General features: G+C 38.4%; 1 protein-coding gene across 1 annotated transcript in view; it reads left to right on the forward strand.

Annotated features, from left to right (window-relative positions):
- CDC73 (cell division cycle 73) overlaps positions 1 to 16629 on the forward strand; it is a 140703-nt gene that overhangs the window by 9100 nt on the left and 114974 nt on the right. Inside the window, exons 4-9 of the mRNA XM_077759932.1 lie at positions 2579 to 2912; positions 3004 to 3158; positions 6042 to 6147; positions 9003 to 9072; positions 15893 to 15955; positions 16041 to 16093. Coding sequence (XP_077616058.1) covers positions 2579 to 2912; positions 3004 to 3158; positions 6042 to 6147; positions 9003 to 9072; positions 15893 to 15955; positions 16041 to 16093 — 781 coding nt within the window. The remainder of the gene's footprint in view (positions 1 to 2578; positions 2913 to 3003; positions 3159 to 6041; positions 6148 to 9002; positions 9073 to 15892; positions 15956 to 16040; positions 16094 to 16629) is intronic.

Consider the following 16629-nt stretch of genomic DNA (forward strand, 5'->3'; position numbering starts at 1 on the left):
TTATTTATTTTGAGAGAGAGAAAGAGAAAGCATAGAGGGGAGAAATAGAGAGAGAGAGAGAATCTCAAGCAGACTCCACACTGTTAGCACAGAGCCCAATGTGGGGCTTGACCTCACGAACCATGAGGTCATGACCTGAGCAGAAATCAAGAGTCAGACGCTTAACCCACTGAGCCACCCAGGTGCCACATTTCCTTCCTTCCTTCCTTCCTGCCTTCCTGCCTTCCTTAATATTTATTTATTTATTTGAGAAAGTGAGTTGAGCAAGCTGAGGAGGGGCAGAGAGAGGGAGATAGAGAATTCCAAGTAGGCTTCGAGCTGTCAGCACAGAGACTGATGTAGGGTTTGATCCCACCAACCGTGAGATCATAAGTTGAGCCAAAATCAAGAGTTGACGCTTAACCAACTGAGCCACTCAGATGCCCTTGAAACATTTACTTCTAATCTTAGATTCTATCCATTAGAGACTAACATAAATAAATACAAGTGATTTATGATCCCTCCAGAATTATCACTAGAGAGTTCAAGCTGCATTTCCAAAATACTCACTTAAACAAACCCTTCCTAATTTAAAACCTGGAGATTTAGTCATCTGGAAAAGGTATCATAATACAACCGTTCTTGGACATTGATGGAAAGGATCTCATGGGGTATTGTTAACAATAGACATAGCAGCAAAACTCTAAGATAATCATCCCTCATCCATGGTTTTCAACTAAAAAGATTTACCACTTTCTCCTGATTGCTAGCTGTTTATTCTATCAGGAGAATTCAAACTGAGAATTGTTAGGAATTTTTCAGAAGCTGATGGCTGGAGAAGTGGTAGCTTTCGCCCAAGACAAGAAACAAGACTGATTTTCCAACTTTTTTCTAGTTAATTTTCTAAGTTTTCAGCTCTAGTACTAATCTTGTCTTTTACTGATTGTAATTTGGCACCAATATTACCAAAACAATATTAGTGGGGTAATCCCACAGGATTTAAGTAAAAACAAAATGATCCACCCATTTCTTGAACTGTTACAAGCAACAAATTACTAATGCCATATCTCATTACATTGAGTTGAAGAATTACTATCCTCAGAACCACATTTTTTCCTAAAAGAATGACTGGTCATTTTTATAGATTGAATGTTTGTGGTCACCCACCCATCCCCCTTCATATGTTGAAATCCTAACCCCAAGGTGATGGTGTTAGGAATGAGGCCTCTGGAAGGTGATTAGGACGTTGTAAAAAAAGATTCCAGAAAGCTCCTTTTTTCTTTACACTATGTGAGTATGCAGTGTGAAGTCTGAAGTCTGTGAATCAGAAAGCAGGCTTTGACCAGACAATTAATCTTCTGGCATCTTGACCTTGGATATCCTAGCCTCTAGAACTACAAGAAAGAAATTTCTGTTGTTTATAAGCCACCCAGCCTACGGTATTCTCTTATAGGAGTCTGAATGGACTAAGATTTGTTCCGTGTATGAAATAAAATTAAGAGTCATCTGAGAGACTATCATTGACTCTTCTACCCATCAAATACAGAGTTTGTTGAACTCACCTATCCATTTATTAACATTTTCTAGGAGCCAATAATGTGCCAAATAATGTGCTAGACACTAGGATATGATGATACAGGCCTATTGCCCTTCAGTTTTGTAGGAGGAGACAGGCAAGGAAACTAATGTGGGCTGTCAAGTAATACTGGGTACTCTCATACAAGTATGAATAAAGCAGTATGGGAGATTAGAGTAGTAAGTGCTTCATAGTGCCTGTTTTTATGGTGAGATTCAGGAATCTACCACAGGGATGGAACATTTGGAGAACTGACAAAATTCCTCAAATTCCTTTGGAAAATGGCTATAGATAGTATAGGAAATGAACCATACGCTTCTATATCCCTCTGTAGTGAACGTAATGAAAATGGATCCGTTTCGAGGCAGATCAAGATATTTGGATGTCAATCAAGAAGTTGCCTCCCCTTCCCTTTCTGAGGTAGTAAAAGGAATAAAAAAAATTATGGTTCCCACGGAATATGTTCAGTTTAAGGTATATAGGCCACAGCATATTGAATTTATTTCATTGTTTCCAGCACAGCAAGGACACCTTTAGCGTTCTGAGTACCAATAAAAAATCAAGTAATCCCAAAGTGTTCTGACAGCTTGATTCGCGTTCTCTGAGTTTTCATTAGAATCTTCGAACAGAGGTTTTTAAGCGTACCGCTTTGGGGATGGCAGGGAGAAGGGGCCAGAATGGAAACAGTCATCATCTAAGAAACTGAAGTGGAAGATCAACATTTATGATATTTGGAAGATTTGCTAGATGCTTTCTTTCATCTTATTCTCATACTAAGTCCTTTTCTCCAAGAACCAAATAATGCCGTGAGAAGGCATTGGCATCTTGTCCAAGGTCAAACGCAGCTAACAAGTACAGGTACCCGGGATTGGTCGCCTCCGGACTAGGTTTTTATCACTACCTGAATACAGAAAAAAACAAAAAACAATCCCCAAACCAAACCCCGCCTCCAAAACCTCACCCTTCTAAAGGTGCTTAATCGGATCACTAAAACCGAGAGGGCATTTAATGGGTCCCATTTAGTTGGGAAGGTAATCCCAGCGTTCTGGAAACCCTTCGCCAAGCTCCACTCTTCCCACAGGAACGACCGGAGAGCCTTTGGCCGCAGTCAAGGTGGGTGGGCGACCCCCCAGCGCGCGTTCTAGGGGCAGAATTACTGGGTTTCTCTGCAGGTGCGCGCGCACCTGTCGCTAGCCGCGTGCGCGCTGCGAGGGCCGAGGGCCGAGGGCCGTGTCCGCGCGTGCGCCCGGCGGTGTTCCCCGTACGTGCGCCGTACGTGGGCGCGGTGTNGCCGCGTTCCGGGGCGGTCGCGGCTCCCCCTGGCGGCGGCCTTACGGCGCTGGAGGCGCGCAGTCAGGCGTTCTCCGCGGGCAGCCGGCGGCGGGGCCTTGCCTTATAGCGCGGGGTCCTCGGCGGCCTAGTGTCTACTGCCCCTGCTGCTGTCGTAGGCGAGGACGGCTGCTAGTGCGGCTGCTGTTGGTTCGCGGCGGCGGNTGCGACAGTACAACATCCAGAAGAAGGAGATTGTGGTGAAGGGAGACGAAGTGATCTTCGGCGAGTTCTCCTGGCCCAAGAATGTGAAGACCAACTATGTAGTTTGGGGGTAAGTCTGGCCTGGCTGTGGCCTGGGGGTGGCCGGGCAGAGTTGGGCGCCTCCAGGCGACCTCTTTCCTAACCCCTCCCCCCGATTCCCTTTGGGGATGGATGGAGAAAAAAACGGGTCTCTGGGTAAAAGTTTTTCTCAAGAAAAAGAAGTTGCACTTTTAGCTGAGGAGAGAACCGGAGGAGGTGCATCCCGAGTGGTCCATTTCTTTTAAGTCTTTGGGACACCAAGGGGGAAAGGTACCACAGGAGTTTGTGACTTTCCTAGTTCATTTTTACCGGTGTGTGTCGAGTGTTGGCAACGTGTGTAGGTGCAGAAACAGACGGACCGCCCGGTCCTGCAGATGTCTTTTTGTGTTCTTTAGTTTGTTCTTTCTCTTCGAGGCTACCATGTGTTGTAACTATCCCTGCTGCCCCTTGCAAGCTCCTGGTCTGTTACTATTTCCTTTCATAATTCCCCAAGGAAGAGAGAAGGGAACCGACTCTCTGAAGTTGAGAACGGTTAAAAGATTTGGTCACTTTGGAAGAGTCCTCAAAACCCGTGTTGGAGGCGAGGCCAGGCATTTCTGCAGGGAGAAAGTTATTGGTAAAATGGAGCGAGCTTTCAGGAGCTAAGCAAGGTATTGATGGTGTTGTGTGATCTTAGGAAATGGGCTTAAAGGTAAATATTTTGGAACGTTTGATCCACGCGGGGTTTTTTTTGAATTGAAGGCATTAAGGAAACTATCTAGAGATAGGTCTGATAACGGTTTGGGGGCCTTTTTACAGGTGATCTCTCATTGGTGTTTCATTTGGATAATTAGAACCTTGGGCTAGAACGTTCATACTCATTTTGCTTGATCCAATGAAAGCACTGAGCTCTGAAAAGTTGATGAAAAGCTAGGGAAATTTAGTTTGTTGGTTTCAGCTTTTTGGCCTTGAGGGCTTATGTTTTGATTAGCTTTATGAAAGGTTGATGCAGTGACATCATTCTGAGTTTCTTGCGTTTTGGCCTGTCAAAAAATTTTGCACAGACAGAATTAATCTTTGATTGGAATTTTAACGGGTTTATTTTTTTCTTTAAAAAATGGTTAAGGAGTACTCAGGATGTAGGGTGGTTCTATTTCTTCTTTTTTTTTTTAATAATGAATCTTTTTTTTTTAACGTTTTATTTATTTCTGAGAGAGAGAGACAGCATGAGCAGGGGAGGGTCAGAGAGAGAGAAAGACACAGAATCTGAAACAGGCTCCAGGCTCTGAGCTAGCTGTCAGCACAGAACCCGACGCGGGGCTCGAACCCACAAACTGTGAGATCATGACCTGAGCTGAAGTCAGACGCTTAACCGACTGAGCCATCCAGGCACCCCAGGGTGGTTCTATTTGGGAAATAGAAAATTTTTAGCAGCTTGGTTCCTGACTCAGAGGAGGTTAACTTCATCAGAGTAGATGAAATAAAACATAACTTGGGAAGAATTGCATTCTGACTCTTATGAGAGTAATTGCTTCTAGGTTGGGGTATTAGGAAAGGTTTCATAGAAGTATGTCTGGCACGTAGACATGCTACCAGTTTTTCATGAACAAATGAGAAGCTTTGAAGAGTAGGTTAGGAGCTTTGAAGGTGACATGATGGGTTAGGTCTTAAAGGACAGGGAACTGTATGCTTAAAGGCAGGAGAGCTGGAAAGGAAATGTTTTGATAGTGGTTCAGTGAAGCTAGTAGTGAAAAGGGGATGTTTAGAATAGATTTCAAATTTTTAACAATAGTGAATTGCACCAATAAATATATTTTCATTTATTCATCTTTATGCACATGTACATATGTCCAACTTCATTACTTTAAAGAGTACTTATCCTTATGGCATGTAGTATGTTCTATTACTTTGCTTTTATGTATTGTTAAAAAAAAACTTGGTTACTTGTATGTTACATTTCATAGTACAATAATTGTTAGTGGTGTATGGTTTGAAATAATGTCAATTCATAGGAAAAGTGGAAATGAAGTCTTAGATGTCAGTTAGGGCTGAATATATTGGGCTGTATTCAGATGAGTTCAAATAATACACTGACATGTTTTAGATGAAAATACAGTAAGAAGGGTGAAATTGGACACAACTGTTGTTGAGCTAATAGTATTATGTGGTTTCATTAAAAAGCTTGAACCTCTAGACTGTATTAGGGTGCCTGGGTAGTCCAGTCGGTAAGGGACCGACTCTTGAGTTGGCTCAGGTCATGAGTTACAGTTCGTGAATCTGGGCCCCACACCAGGCTCCGAGCTGACAGCACAGAGCCTCCTTGGGATTCTCTTTCTGCCCCTTCCCCTCTTGTGTTCTCCCTCCCCCTCTTTCTCAAACAAACATTAAAAAAGCGCCTTGAAAAAGCATTGCTTTACCACAGGTAGAATTCATTATGATTTCTTTTTACGTCATTGGTTTAATCTGAGGGATGTCATAAGAATTATATCTCTGAAATTTATTATTGTATTTGCTGTAAGAATGTTGTTAAGGATGTTGTGTACCAGTATCTTATTTAGGAGACAAAGGATGAATTTCTTGTAAGTTAAAAGTTGTGCTTCTTCTAATCCGCTTTTCTCTTGTGGATCCTTTCCACTCTGTAACTGACTAGGTTTTTCTATTAACAAAGACCAGAATGAAATTTGGGTCAAATTCTAAAAAGTGTACAGTATCTTAGAGTATGGATATAGTGTGCTTGCTTTCTTTTTTCATTGTCTGCCTTTGTGTCGTTTTGCTTTAATGACAGTTCCACTTACTAGATTTCATACTTTATATATATTATTGTTAACCATGTTAAATTCATTCTTGGGTAGCAAAGTGAATATAGATAAATTCATACATATAATTAAGTCTGAGGAGTTATATTAAAATTGAGTAAAAATCTTAATTATTTCAGGACTGGAAAGGAAGGCCAACCCAGAGAGTACTACACATTGGATTCTATCTTGTTTCTACTTAATAATGTTCACCTTTCTCATCCTGTTTATGTCCGACGTGCTGCCGTAAGTAAAATTCATTATAAAACGATTTTTTTTTCAGATAGTAGGTATTATGTGGCATGGATCACTTCCCATGGGTTTCAAATCAAAAGAATAAAAGGCTTGTCTGTATGACAGCCTACTAGAAGTTCAAAATTTAGATCACTGTGATTTTATGCATATTTTTAGATCTGTGACTTTCATGTAAAATGTGGGCACTATTTACAAGAAAAGAAGTTTTGAAGACATTTATAGGAGTATTTAAAAAAAGTATAAGTCTGTAGAAGGACCCTGATATTCAGAACTCTGATCTCAAGAATATGTTTTTGGGGAGCACCTGGCTGGCTCTGTTGGTTAAGGGTTTGACTTGATTTCGGCCTCAGGTCATGATTTCATGATTTGTGGGTTAAAGCCTCCTGTGGGGTTCTGTGCTGACAGCTCAGGGCCTGTATCAGATTCTCTGTCTCTCTGCCCTTCTCCCTCTCGTTCTCCCTCTCTTTCAAAATAAATAAGTAAACTTTAAAAAACAACTTTTTTTTGGGTATCAGAATCAAGGTTAACATATTGTTATTATAATTACTGTTATTATTAGAGGAAGAGAATGCATGTGAATGTGCAGGGGAGGAGCAGAGAGAGAGAGAGAGAGAGAGACAGACAGACAGGCAGACAGAGAATCCCAAGTAGGCTTCACACAGATTGTGTGGCTCAGTCTCATAACCGTGAGATCATGACCTGAGCCAAAATCAAGTGTCTACATTTAACTGATTGAGCCACCTACATCCTCCTAACAGACAACCCTAAAATTATTTTTTAATCAGGGGCATCTGGGTGGCTCAATTGGTTAAGCATCCGGCTCACGTCATGATCTCACAGTTCGTGGGATTGAGCCCTATGTTGGGCTGTGTGCTGACAGCTCAGAGCCTGGAGCCTGCTTCAGATTTTTGTCTCATTCTCTCTCTGCCCTTCTTCTTGTGCTTTGTCTGTCTCTGTCTCTCAAAAATAAATGTAAACAAAAAAAAAAAAAAGGAAAAAAAGTTAGAATTACCTTTTAGTCAGTTTAATAAACCTTTTTTATACTTTACTGATAAATTCATTTGATTTCAGTTTTTCCTGCCTTCATTGTCTCAGTATTTGAACTCTGCTTTTCTGAATAGGAAATAAATATTCAGCATCTAATACATACAGAAAAAAATAATATATAGGGTGAAACTACTTAGGATTTGGGAAATAGTGGAATAAAAATAACAGCATTCTATAAAGTTATGTTATTTCATCTTAAATCTTTAAAAACTGAATTAGGCAGTAATTAGAATGTTTTGTTGGCTGTATCCATTCCTTTTGTGGTAATAAAGATGATCCAGATGCTTGGTTTAGATACAGTGATTAGGTTCCTGGGAAGTGGAAGTGGTTGTAACATGTAACTGATGGTTATAATTGTTACTACGGACCTTAGGACTCTTGCTCACATAAGATTTAAGTCTTTTGTTTTTCTAAAATACTTGACAGATTGAAAGGGCAGAATTGTACATTTCTAGGGTTCTACAAATTTTGTTTTTGCCTCTTCTGTGTTACTTGCTCTTTCTTGTGACTACACCATGTATGAAATAAGTTTTCTGGACCCATAGCTCCTATATATCTTCTTCAGTTGGCTGTATTATGTCGATAATTCATTATTAACCAAATAATGAGGTATGTTATCAGGTTTAAAAACAGTAACTTAAAGAAAATTAATTTAAATCTTTTAACTATTTATGATACTCTATGTAGACTAGTTTTTAAAAACAAGCACACAAAAACCTTTGGGCTCTTAAATGTTTATACTCCTAGCAGAAATTAAAATTTAGTATACCCTTTTAAAAAAAAGTTAATTTTAAGTGATTAAATATAGTTTATCTCTGTCATCATGGAGTATGTACAGAATGTTTGAAGTGAAATGTAATTAGTACACAATTAGCCAAAGGCAGTAAGGATTCTGGTTATTTCATTGTTGCTTATATAAAGTGACAGAGGGATTTTAATTAAATAATCTTGCAGCCACCAGTCTTTCTTGTACTTAGTTGTTTGTTTATATTATAAAAATGATATGGAAAATTGTGGTAATTACAGAATTCATTGAATTCATGACCTGAAGATGACCTGGTGACTAAAGTATACAGCTTTATTTGCACTCCTCTTTACAAACTGCTAATGTAGGAGAATAAAGGAAAATTACCCATTTTACCAAAATAGATACATTTTCCAGATTTAATTTTTTAAACTTTTCCCTTTCCATACAGAATTTGTGTGTACTTAGAGATCAAAAAGAAATATGTAGTATGGAAAGTAAGCAACTGCCATTAGTGTTTTGCTGTATAATCTCCTAAATTTTTCCCCATGCTTAAACAACATACCTATTGTTATGAAAATTTAGTTTTTATGGCTATGTTAGTGTATTTTAGAGTTCAAGTAGAATATTTTGAGGAAGTCTGTTTTGTGTTTGAGAAAAGAAAGCACTTTGGAAACATTGCATATAATGAGCAAGCAATGGGGCTAAAAATATAATTGCCTCAGATATGCAAAGTATCATGAGTAACATACAATATTTAAGCCAAGGGAACAAAAAAGACTGGAATTGGTATTTTGAAGAGGGCTGGGTCATTGTTTCTAATGGTTATCTTTTAGGTATCTTACTTGAATTTCAATAATGAAGTTACTAAAAATTAATATGCTTAAAATTTTTGAAGACTTAGATTGTTTAGCTTAGTTATTCTTTAAAGGTAAGATTCTAAATGTTATCAAGATATGTTGGAATAAAGTTCAGACATTACATTATATTTGTCTGTATTACATTTCTTGTAATTGTTATTGATTTGATAACTAATTTCAAATTTTGATTTCAGACTGAAAATATTCCTGTGGTTAGAAGACCTGACCGAAAAGATCTACTTGGATATCTCAACGGTGAAGCTTGTGAGTAATTTTTAAATTGCTCCCACTCTTAAATAGCCATCGTTTCTCTCTCCCCTGTGAAATAAGAAGCATTGGGAAGAGAGTTTATATTTCCACTAAAAAATTAACCTGCTAGCAGCTATGTGCACATATTCTCCTTTCTTTCCTGTTATGGTGAGTAACACCATATGGTATGGTCTTCACCCCAAGACCCGTCACCACTTCCATTTCCTTCCACACTCTCAAAGTCTCTGCCTTTGTAAATTATTGCTTCTGTCTTGCATCATCATCTTTCTCTTTTCCTCTGCATCATTCCCTTTAAAGTGCATACTGTAAGACGTCTCATTTAAAAATGGTTTTTTGACCTCCTCCATTCCTGCTATCTACCATACCATTTGTTTTTTCCTTTTTATTGGAAAATTCTTTGTGACAGTTGTGTGATGTCACTGCTTCCCTCTTGAATCCACTCCAGTTTGGCTATCCTGCTCATATCCCACTACAATCACTGTTGTGAGGTCAACACTAACTTAAGGGTTACTTATTCCTTTGGTCTCTCATACCCATATCTTGCTTGATCTCTCAACAGAATTAGATACTGTTGAATGCTTCCTTTTGGAAAACCTTTCTTCACTTGGCATTTGGGGCAGCAGATTCTTTTGGTCTCTTTCTATTCATTGTCCATCTCATTTTCTTTTGCTAGCTTTCTTATATTCATCCTATTCCTAAGTTCCAAATTATAAATCCACTCTCCACATCATATTTCCTTGGATATTTAATAGGCATCTGAAATTCAACATATCTGGAATAGAATGCCGATTTCCTCTTTCCCTCCTCCCCTCAAACAAAATAGGTCTGGTTTCTCAGTGTTCCCATCTCAGTAAATGGCGTTCCATTCATGTAGTTGCTGAGGCCAGAAACCCTGGGGAAATCTTTGATTACTTTTTTCTCACATCTCATTGTGTGAGCAAGTCCTTTTCTATAACTTTAAAAGCATGAGTTTCTTTTTTTTTTTTTTAATATTTTTTTTATTTATTTCTAGGAGAGGGAGAGAGAGAGACCGCGTGAGCCGGGGAGGGTCAGAGAGAGAGGGAGATACAGACTCTAAAATAGGCTCCAGGCTCTGAGCTGGCAGTCAGCACAGAGCCCGACGTGGGACTTGAACCCACGAACCGCGAGATCATGACCTAAGCGAAAGTCGGATGCTTAACCGACTAAGCCACCCAGGCGCCCCTAAAAGCATGAGTTTGTTTTTTTTTTTTTTTTTACATTCTGATTAAATTTTTATTTCTATTTGTCTTAACATAGATTTGTTTTTGAACTTTTGTTTGCAAGGTCTTTTGAGGTTTTGTTTTTTGGTTTTTTTTAACTCTTCCCACCTTCCTTCTTGTCCAATGGTTTGTAGTTCGTTTTAGGCATCCCTTCAAGGCACCAAGTCCTAAACCAAGGCTTAAATTTGGGGTTGAGGACCCCTGTGCCACTGTGATATTGGCGACAACACCATATTAGTCATTGTGCCAGTGAGAAGATTTGTTTAGTTTCTGGTACTGAGATTGTCTGTTCTCTCCTGAAGTCCCCTGACAAGAATCACCAATAGAAAAGTATGAGTTTCTTAACCATTCTACCCTCACTGTGTTCCATCCTTCCCCTTTAGACTTAAATGGCCTTTTTACAGGTGCCTACTCTGTATTTTCTAGTATAGTCTTCGCCTACTCACTAGAGTGACCTGTTTTGGAAAATATATACAAACTTGATTGTGTTACTTACCTGCTCAAGGCCATCCTGTGGCTTCCCATCACATTTAGCATAAAGCTCACACTCCTCATCCTGACCTGTGTGATTTTGCTTCTGCCTCAATGTCTGTGGCCTCATCTGCTTCCAGCCTTCCTTTGCTCACAGTCCAGTCTTATTGATTCTTTTAACTCTCCCAACTTTTCAAGCCTTTGTACTTGGTATTTTCTCTGTGTTCAGTTCTGTTTCTCTACCTTGTCACAGGTCTTCTTACCACCTTAATCTGTGCTTTAGCGTTCTGTCAGAAAGAACTTACCACTCTAAAAAAGAAAATAGCATTGTTTTTCCACATACATCTATCTGTGTATAGTATCTTCCTAATTTATATTTGTCAAATCCCTTACATTGACTTGAAATTATATATTGGCTTATTAATATATTTGTCTACTCTATTAGAGGGTAAACTCTAAGGGGGCAGGTAGTTGTTAAATACCCAGCATTTAGAACAGTGGTTAATAGTAGGTGGTTACCGGTATAAATGAGTAATCGTTAATTTGTTGTCTTAAAGAATATGAACAAATTGGTATAAGTTGGTACAATTGGTAGAATATAAATTGGTGAGTATGAATAAATTGATATAATCACATGATAGTATGAATAAATCAATAGGAGACTGTTTGGTTTTAACCTTCCTTTGGGGTGTTTACTACCTTTAAGTCATTAACACCTGTCTTGTCACTTACTGCATTCCATGACTTTAACAGTAATACTGATTTGCATAGAATCTCTTGCGTAATGGGAAGACCATGAGCAAGAGTATTATCTTTCTGTACTGTCCTCTGAACATTCAGTAAGCACTTATTGAGTGGTTATTCTTAAAGTAGTGCAATTGCTGGGTCATAGGGTGGTTCTCTTTTTAACTTTTTGAGGAACTTCTGCAGTTTTCCAGAGTGGTTGCACCAGCTTGCATTTCCACCACCAGTGCAAGAGGGTTCCCCTTTCTCTGCGTCCTCTCCAATACCTGTTGTTTCCTGAGTTGTTAATTTTCATCATTCTGACAGGTGTGAGGTGGTATCTCATTGTGGTTTTGGTTTGCATTTTCCTGATGATAAGTGATGTTGAACTTTTTCGTAGTCTGTTACCCATTTGTCTGTCTTTTTTGGAGAAAAGTTTGTTCATGTCTTCTGCCCATTTCTTAACTGGATTATTTATTTTTTGGGTGTTGAGTTTGAGAAGTTCTTTTTATAGATTTTGGATATTAGCACTTTATACAATATTTCATTTGCAAATATCTTCTCCCATTCTGTAGGCTGCCTTTTAAAAAGTTTTTTTGATTCCTTTGCTGTGCAGAAGTTTTTTATCTTGATGAGGTCCCAGTAGTTGATGTTTGCTTTTGTTTCCCTTGCCTCCTGAGATGTCTAGTAAGAAGTTGCTATGGCCAAGGTCAAAGAAATTGCTGCCTGTGTTCTCCTCTAGGATTTTGATGTTTTCCTGTCTCACATTTAGGTCTTTCATCCATTTTGAGTGTATTTTTGTGTACGGTGTAAGAAAGTGGTCCAGTTTCATTATGATCTAGTTTTCCAACACCATTTGTTGAGACTTTTTTCCATTGGTTATTCTTTCCTGCTTTGTTGAAGATTAGTTGACCATAGAGTTGTGGGTCCATTTCTGGGTTCTCTATTCTGTTCCATCGATCTGTGTGTTTTTGTGCTAGTACCATACTCTCTTGATGATTACAGCTTTGTAATACAGCTTAAGTCTGGAATTGTGACACTTTCCACTTTGCTTTTATATTTCTTCCTCATTAGTTTGTCTACTTGGGATGTTTTCTGGTTCTATACACATTTTGGGATTGTTTGTTCTAGTTCAGAATTCTGGTGCTATTTTGATAGGCATTGCATTGAATATGTAGATTGCTTTGGGTGGTATAGACATTTTACATTTATCTGTTTTTCCAATCCATGAGCATGGAATATTTTTTTCGTTTCTCTGTATTTTCTTCAGTTTCTTTCATAAGTGTTTTGTAGTTTTCAGAGTACCAGTCTTTTACATCTTTGGTTAGGTTTATTCCTAGTTATTTTCTGGTTTTTGATGCAATTGTAAACGGGGTCAATTCCTTGATTTCTCTTTCTGCTGATCCATTGTTGGTGCATAGAAATGTAATAGATTGCTGTATGTTGAATTTATATCCCGTTACTTTGCTGAATTCATTTATCAGTTCTAGCAAATTTTTGATGGAGTCTTTAGGGTTTTCTGTATAGAGTATCATGTCCTTCTGTGAACTGTGAAGTTTGACTTCTTCCTTGCTGGTTTGGGTGCCTTTAATTTTTTTTTTTGTTGTCTGATTGCTTAGGGTAGGACTTCTAGTACTATGTTCAACAACAGTTGTGAGAATGGACATTTCTGTCGTGTTCCTGACCTTTGGGGAAAAGCTCTCAGGTTTTTTCCATCGAGAATGATGTTAGCTATGGTCTTTTTTGTGTATGGCCTTCATGATATTGAAGTGTGTTCCTTCTGTCCCTACTTTCTTGAGGGTTTTTGTTAAGAAAGGATGCTGTATTTTGTCAAATGCTTTTTCTGCATCTATTGAGAGGATCATGTGGTTTTTATCCTTTCTTTCATTAATGTGGTGTATCATGTAGTTTGATTTGTGAATATTGAGCCAGTCTTGCAGCCCAATAATAAATCCCACTTAATCACAGTGAATACTTTTTCTAATGTACTGTTGGATTTGATTTGGTGGTATCTTGTTGAGAATTTTTGCATCCATGTTCATCAGGGATATTGGTCTGTCATTCTTTTAGTGAGGTCTTTGTCTGGTTTTAGAATCAAGATAATGGTGGCCTCATAGAATGAGTTTGGAGATTTTCCTTCCATTTCTATTTTTTGAAAGAATAGGTATTAACTCTTTAAATGTTTGGTAGAATTCCCCTGGGAGGCCATCCTATCCTGGACTCTTGTTTCTTGGAAGATTTTTGATTACAGATTCAGTTTTTTTGCTGGTTATGGGTCTGTTCAAAATTTGTTTTAATTTATTTTTTCTTAATTTTTATTAAAATTTTTTTTTTTAATTTACTTATTTTTGAGAGAGACACACACAGAGTGTGAGCACGGGAGGGACAGAGAGAGAGGGAGAAACAGAGTCTGAAGCAGGCTCCAAGCTCCGAGTTGTTAGCACAGAGCCCAATGCAGGGCCCAAACCCATGAACTGCGAGATCATGACCTGAGCCGAAGACGGCCACTTAACCGACTGAGCTATCCAGGCACCCCTTTTTTTTAATTAAAAAAATTTTTTTTATTATTGAGAGAGTGCCAGTGTGGGGAGGGACAGAAAGAGGAGGAGACAGAAGATCTGAAGTGGGGGCTCTGTGCTTACAGTGGAGAGCCCAAACTAAGTCTCGGACTCACGAACTGGGAGATCATGACCTGAGCCGAGGTCAGACACTCCACCAACTGAGCCACCCAGGCGCCCTGTCTATTCAAATTTTCTATTTCTTTTTCAGTCTTGGTAGTTTATATGTTTCTAGGAATTTATCCATTTCTTCCAGATTGTCCTATTTGTTGGCATATAATTGTTCATAATATTTTTTTATAATTGCTTGTATTTCTGCAGTGGTGGTTGTGATCTCTCCTCCTTCATTCATGATTTTGTTTATTTGAGTCCTCTTTTTTTTGATAAGTCTGGTTGGGGTTTTCAGTTTTGTTAATTCTTTGAAAGAACCAATTCCTATTATGTTGATAATGCTATGTAGCTTTAAAAAGAAAGAATGCACCACGTATCAGTATGTTAGAGCTCTTTTGTTAGGATAAAAAGGAAAAGGTCAGGATAGTGTATATAATATGCTATCCTTTTTGTTAAAAAAGAGGAAGGGGACACATAGGTGGCTCAGTCAGTTAAGCATCTAACTCATGGTTTTGGCTAAGATTGTGATCTCACAGTTTTTGGGATTGAGTCCCATATTGGGCTCTGCCCTGATAGCACAGAACCTGCTTGGGATTCTCTCCTTTCTCTCTTGCCGCCCCCCCCCCCCCCCCGCCCCCGNGAGAGGCAAATAAAAGTCTAAGATTGTATTTCTTGAATCTACAGTAAGAACTTCTAGAAAGATACTCAGGAGACTTAAATAGTCATGTAGGGTGGTGGGAACTAAGTGGATGGGAGTGGTATACCCTTTTGTTAGTTTCATTATTTTCAACCATTTACAATTTATTTATTTTAATATTTTTTATTTTTATTTCTAGGAGAGAGAGAGAGACAGCGTGAGCAGGGGAGGGTCAGAGAGAGAGGGAGTCACAGACTGCAACAGGCTCCAGGATCTGAGCTGGCAGTCAGCACAGAGCCCGACACGGGGCTCGAACCCACGAACCGCGAGATCACGACCTAAGCGAAAGTCGGACGCTTAACCGACTGAGCCACCCAGGCGCCCCAACCATTCACAATTTAAATGACTTAATTTAAAAAGTAATTGTAGGGGCGCCTGGGTGGCTCATTTGGTTAAGCGTCTGACTTCAGCTCAGGTCAAGATCTCACAGTTCCTGAGTTCAAGTCCCACATTGGGCTCTGTACTGACAGCTTGGAGCCTGGAGCCTGCTTTGGATTCTGTGTCTCCCTCTCTCTCTGCCACTTCCTTGCTCACACTTTATCTGTCTCTCAAAAACAAACAAATGTTAAGTTAAAAATTAGTTTAAAAAAGGTATATGCAGTTTTTTGTTTTTTACCAATTGTGAATAACTAAAATTTACGTTTTTAAAGTGAATACTAACTTAAAAGCCTTTTCTTTTATGTATATGTGTATGTATTTACATTCAGATACATTTTATGTGCATGTGTAGTAATAGAGTATATGTTCTTTGAAGTGACCAGTTAATTTCAGCTATTATCACAGTAATTTGTAAGCTAAGTTGTTAAAAATAATTTGTCCTTTAAAGACTTTTAAACACAGATTGATCTTTTATAATAAAATGTTTTACAGAGCTGCTTTAAAACTTTTTTCCCCTCAGGAAATTACCATATGTAAAGTAAGAAATAACAAATATTGAACATTTTATTTGTAGTAGTGTCTAGTATATGTGTTCAAATATTGAGCTTCTCATCTAAATCTTTTTAAATCTTCAGCAACGTCGGCAAGCATAGACAGAAGTGCCCCTCTAGAAATAGGTCTTCAGCGATCTACCCAAGGTATGTTTTGTTGTGTATTTATATTGAACTTTAAAAAACTTATTCCAAAACTATACAGTTACTTTTTTTTTTTTCCCCCTTAAAGTCAAACGAGCTGCAGACGAAGTTTTAGCAGAAGCAAAGAAACCACGAATTGAGGTAATGGAACTTTATTTTAAATGTGAATTGGAGTGTACAGAATACATTGTATATGAATAAAAAGTCTTTTTCATAGTAGTCCTAAGAGCTTTTATCTGGAAAAATTATTGTAGTATTATGAATGTTTGATTAATAGTAGTTTGAGTTACAGTTTAAGGTCTTTTACATACTATGTGATGGACAGATCACTTTATTTTTCTTTGTTTATTGACGCAAGTATTCGGCTTCATCAGGAGTTGGGAAATTTCTTCTGTGAAAGTCCAGATAGTAAATATTTTAGGCTTTTTGGGCCATTTAGTTTCTGTCCAACTATTCTAGCCTGCTATCATAGTGTGAAAGCAGGCATAAGCAATAAGTAAATGAACTGACAGGGCTGTATTCCAGTAAAATTTTATAAAACAGATGGTGAGTCTACCTTTGGGTTGTAGTTTGCCTATCCCTGAAATAAGATGATTGTGAGAATTTGCTGTACTCTTTTTTGTTTTTTTTTTTAATGTTTGTTTATTTTTGAGTGGGAGAGAGACCAGGTGTGAGCA

Source organism: Crocuta crocuta, unplaced genomic scaffold, assembly GCF_008692635.1.
Source record: "Crocuta crocuta isolate KB4526 unplaced genomic scaffold, BGI_CrCroc_1.0 scaffold462, whole genome shotgun sequence".
Lineage (NCBI taxonomy): Eukaryota > Metazoa > Chordata > Mammalia > Carnivora > Hyaenidae > Crocuta > Crocuta crocuta.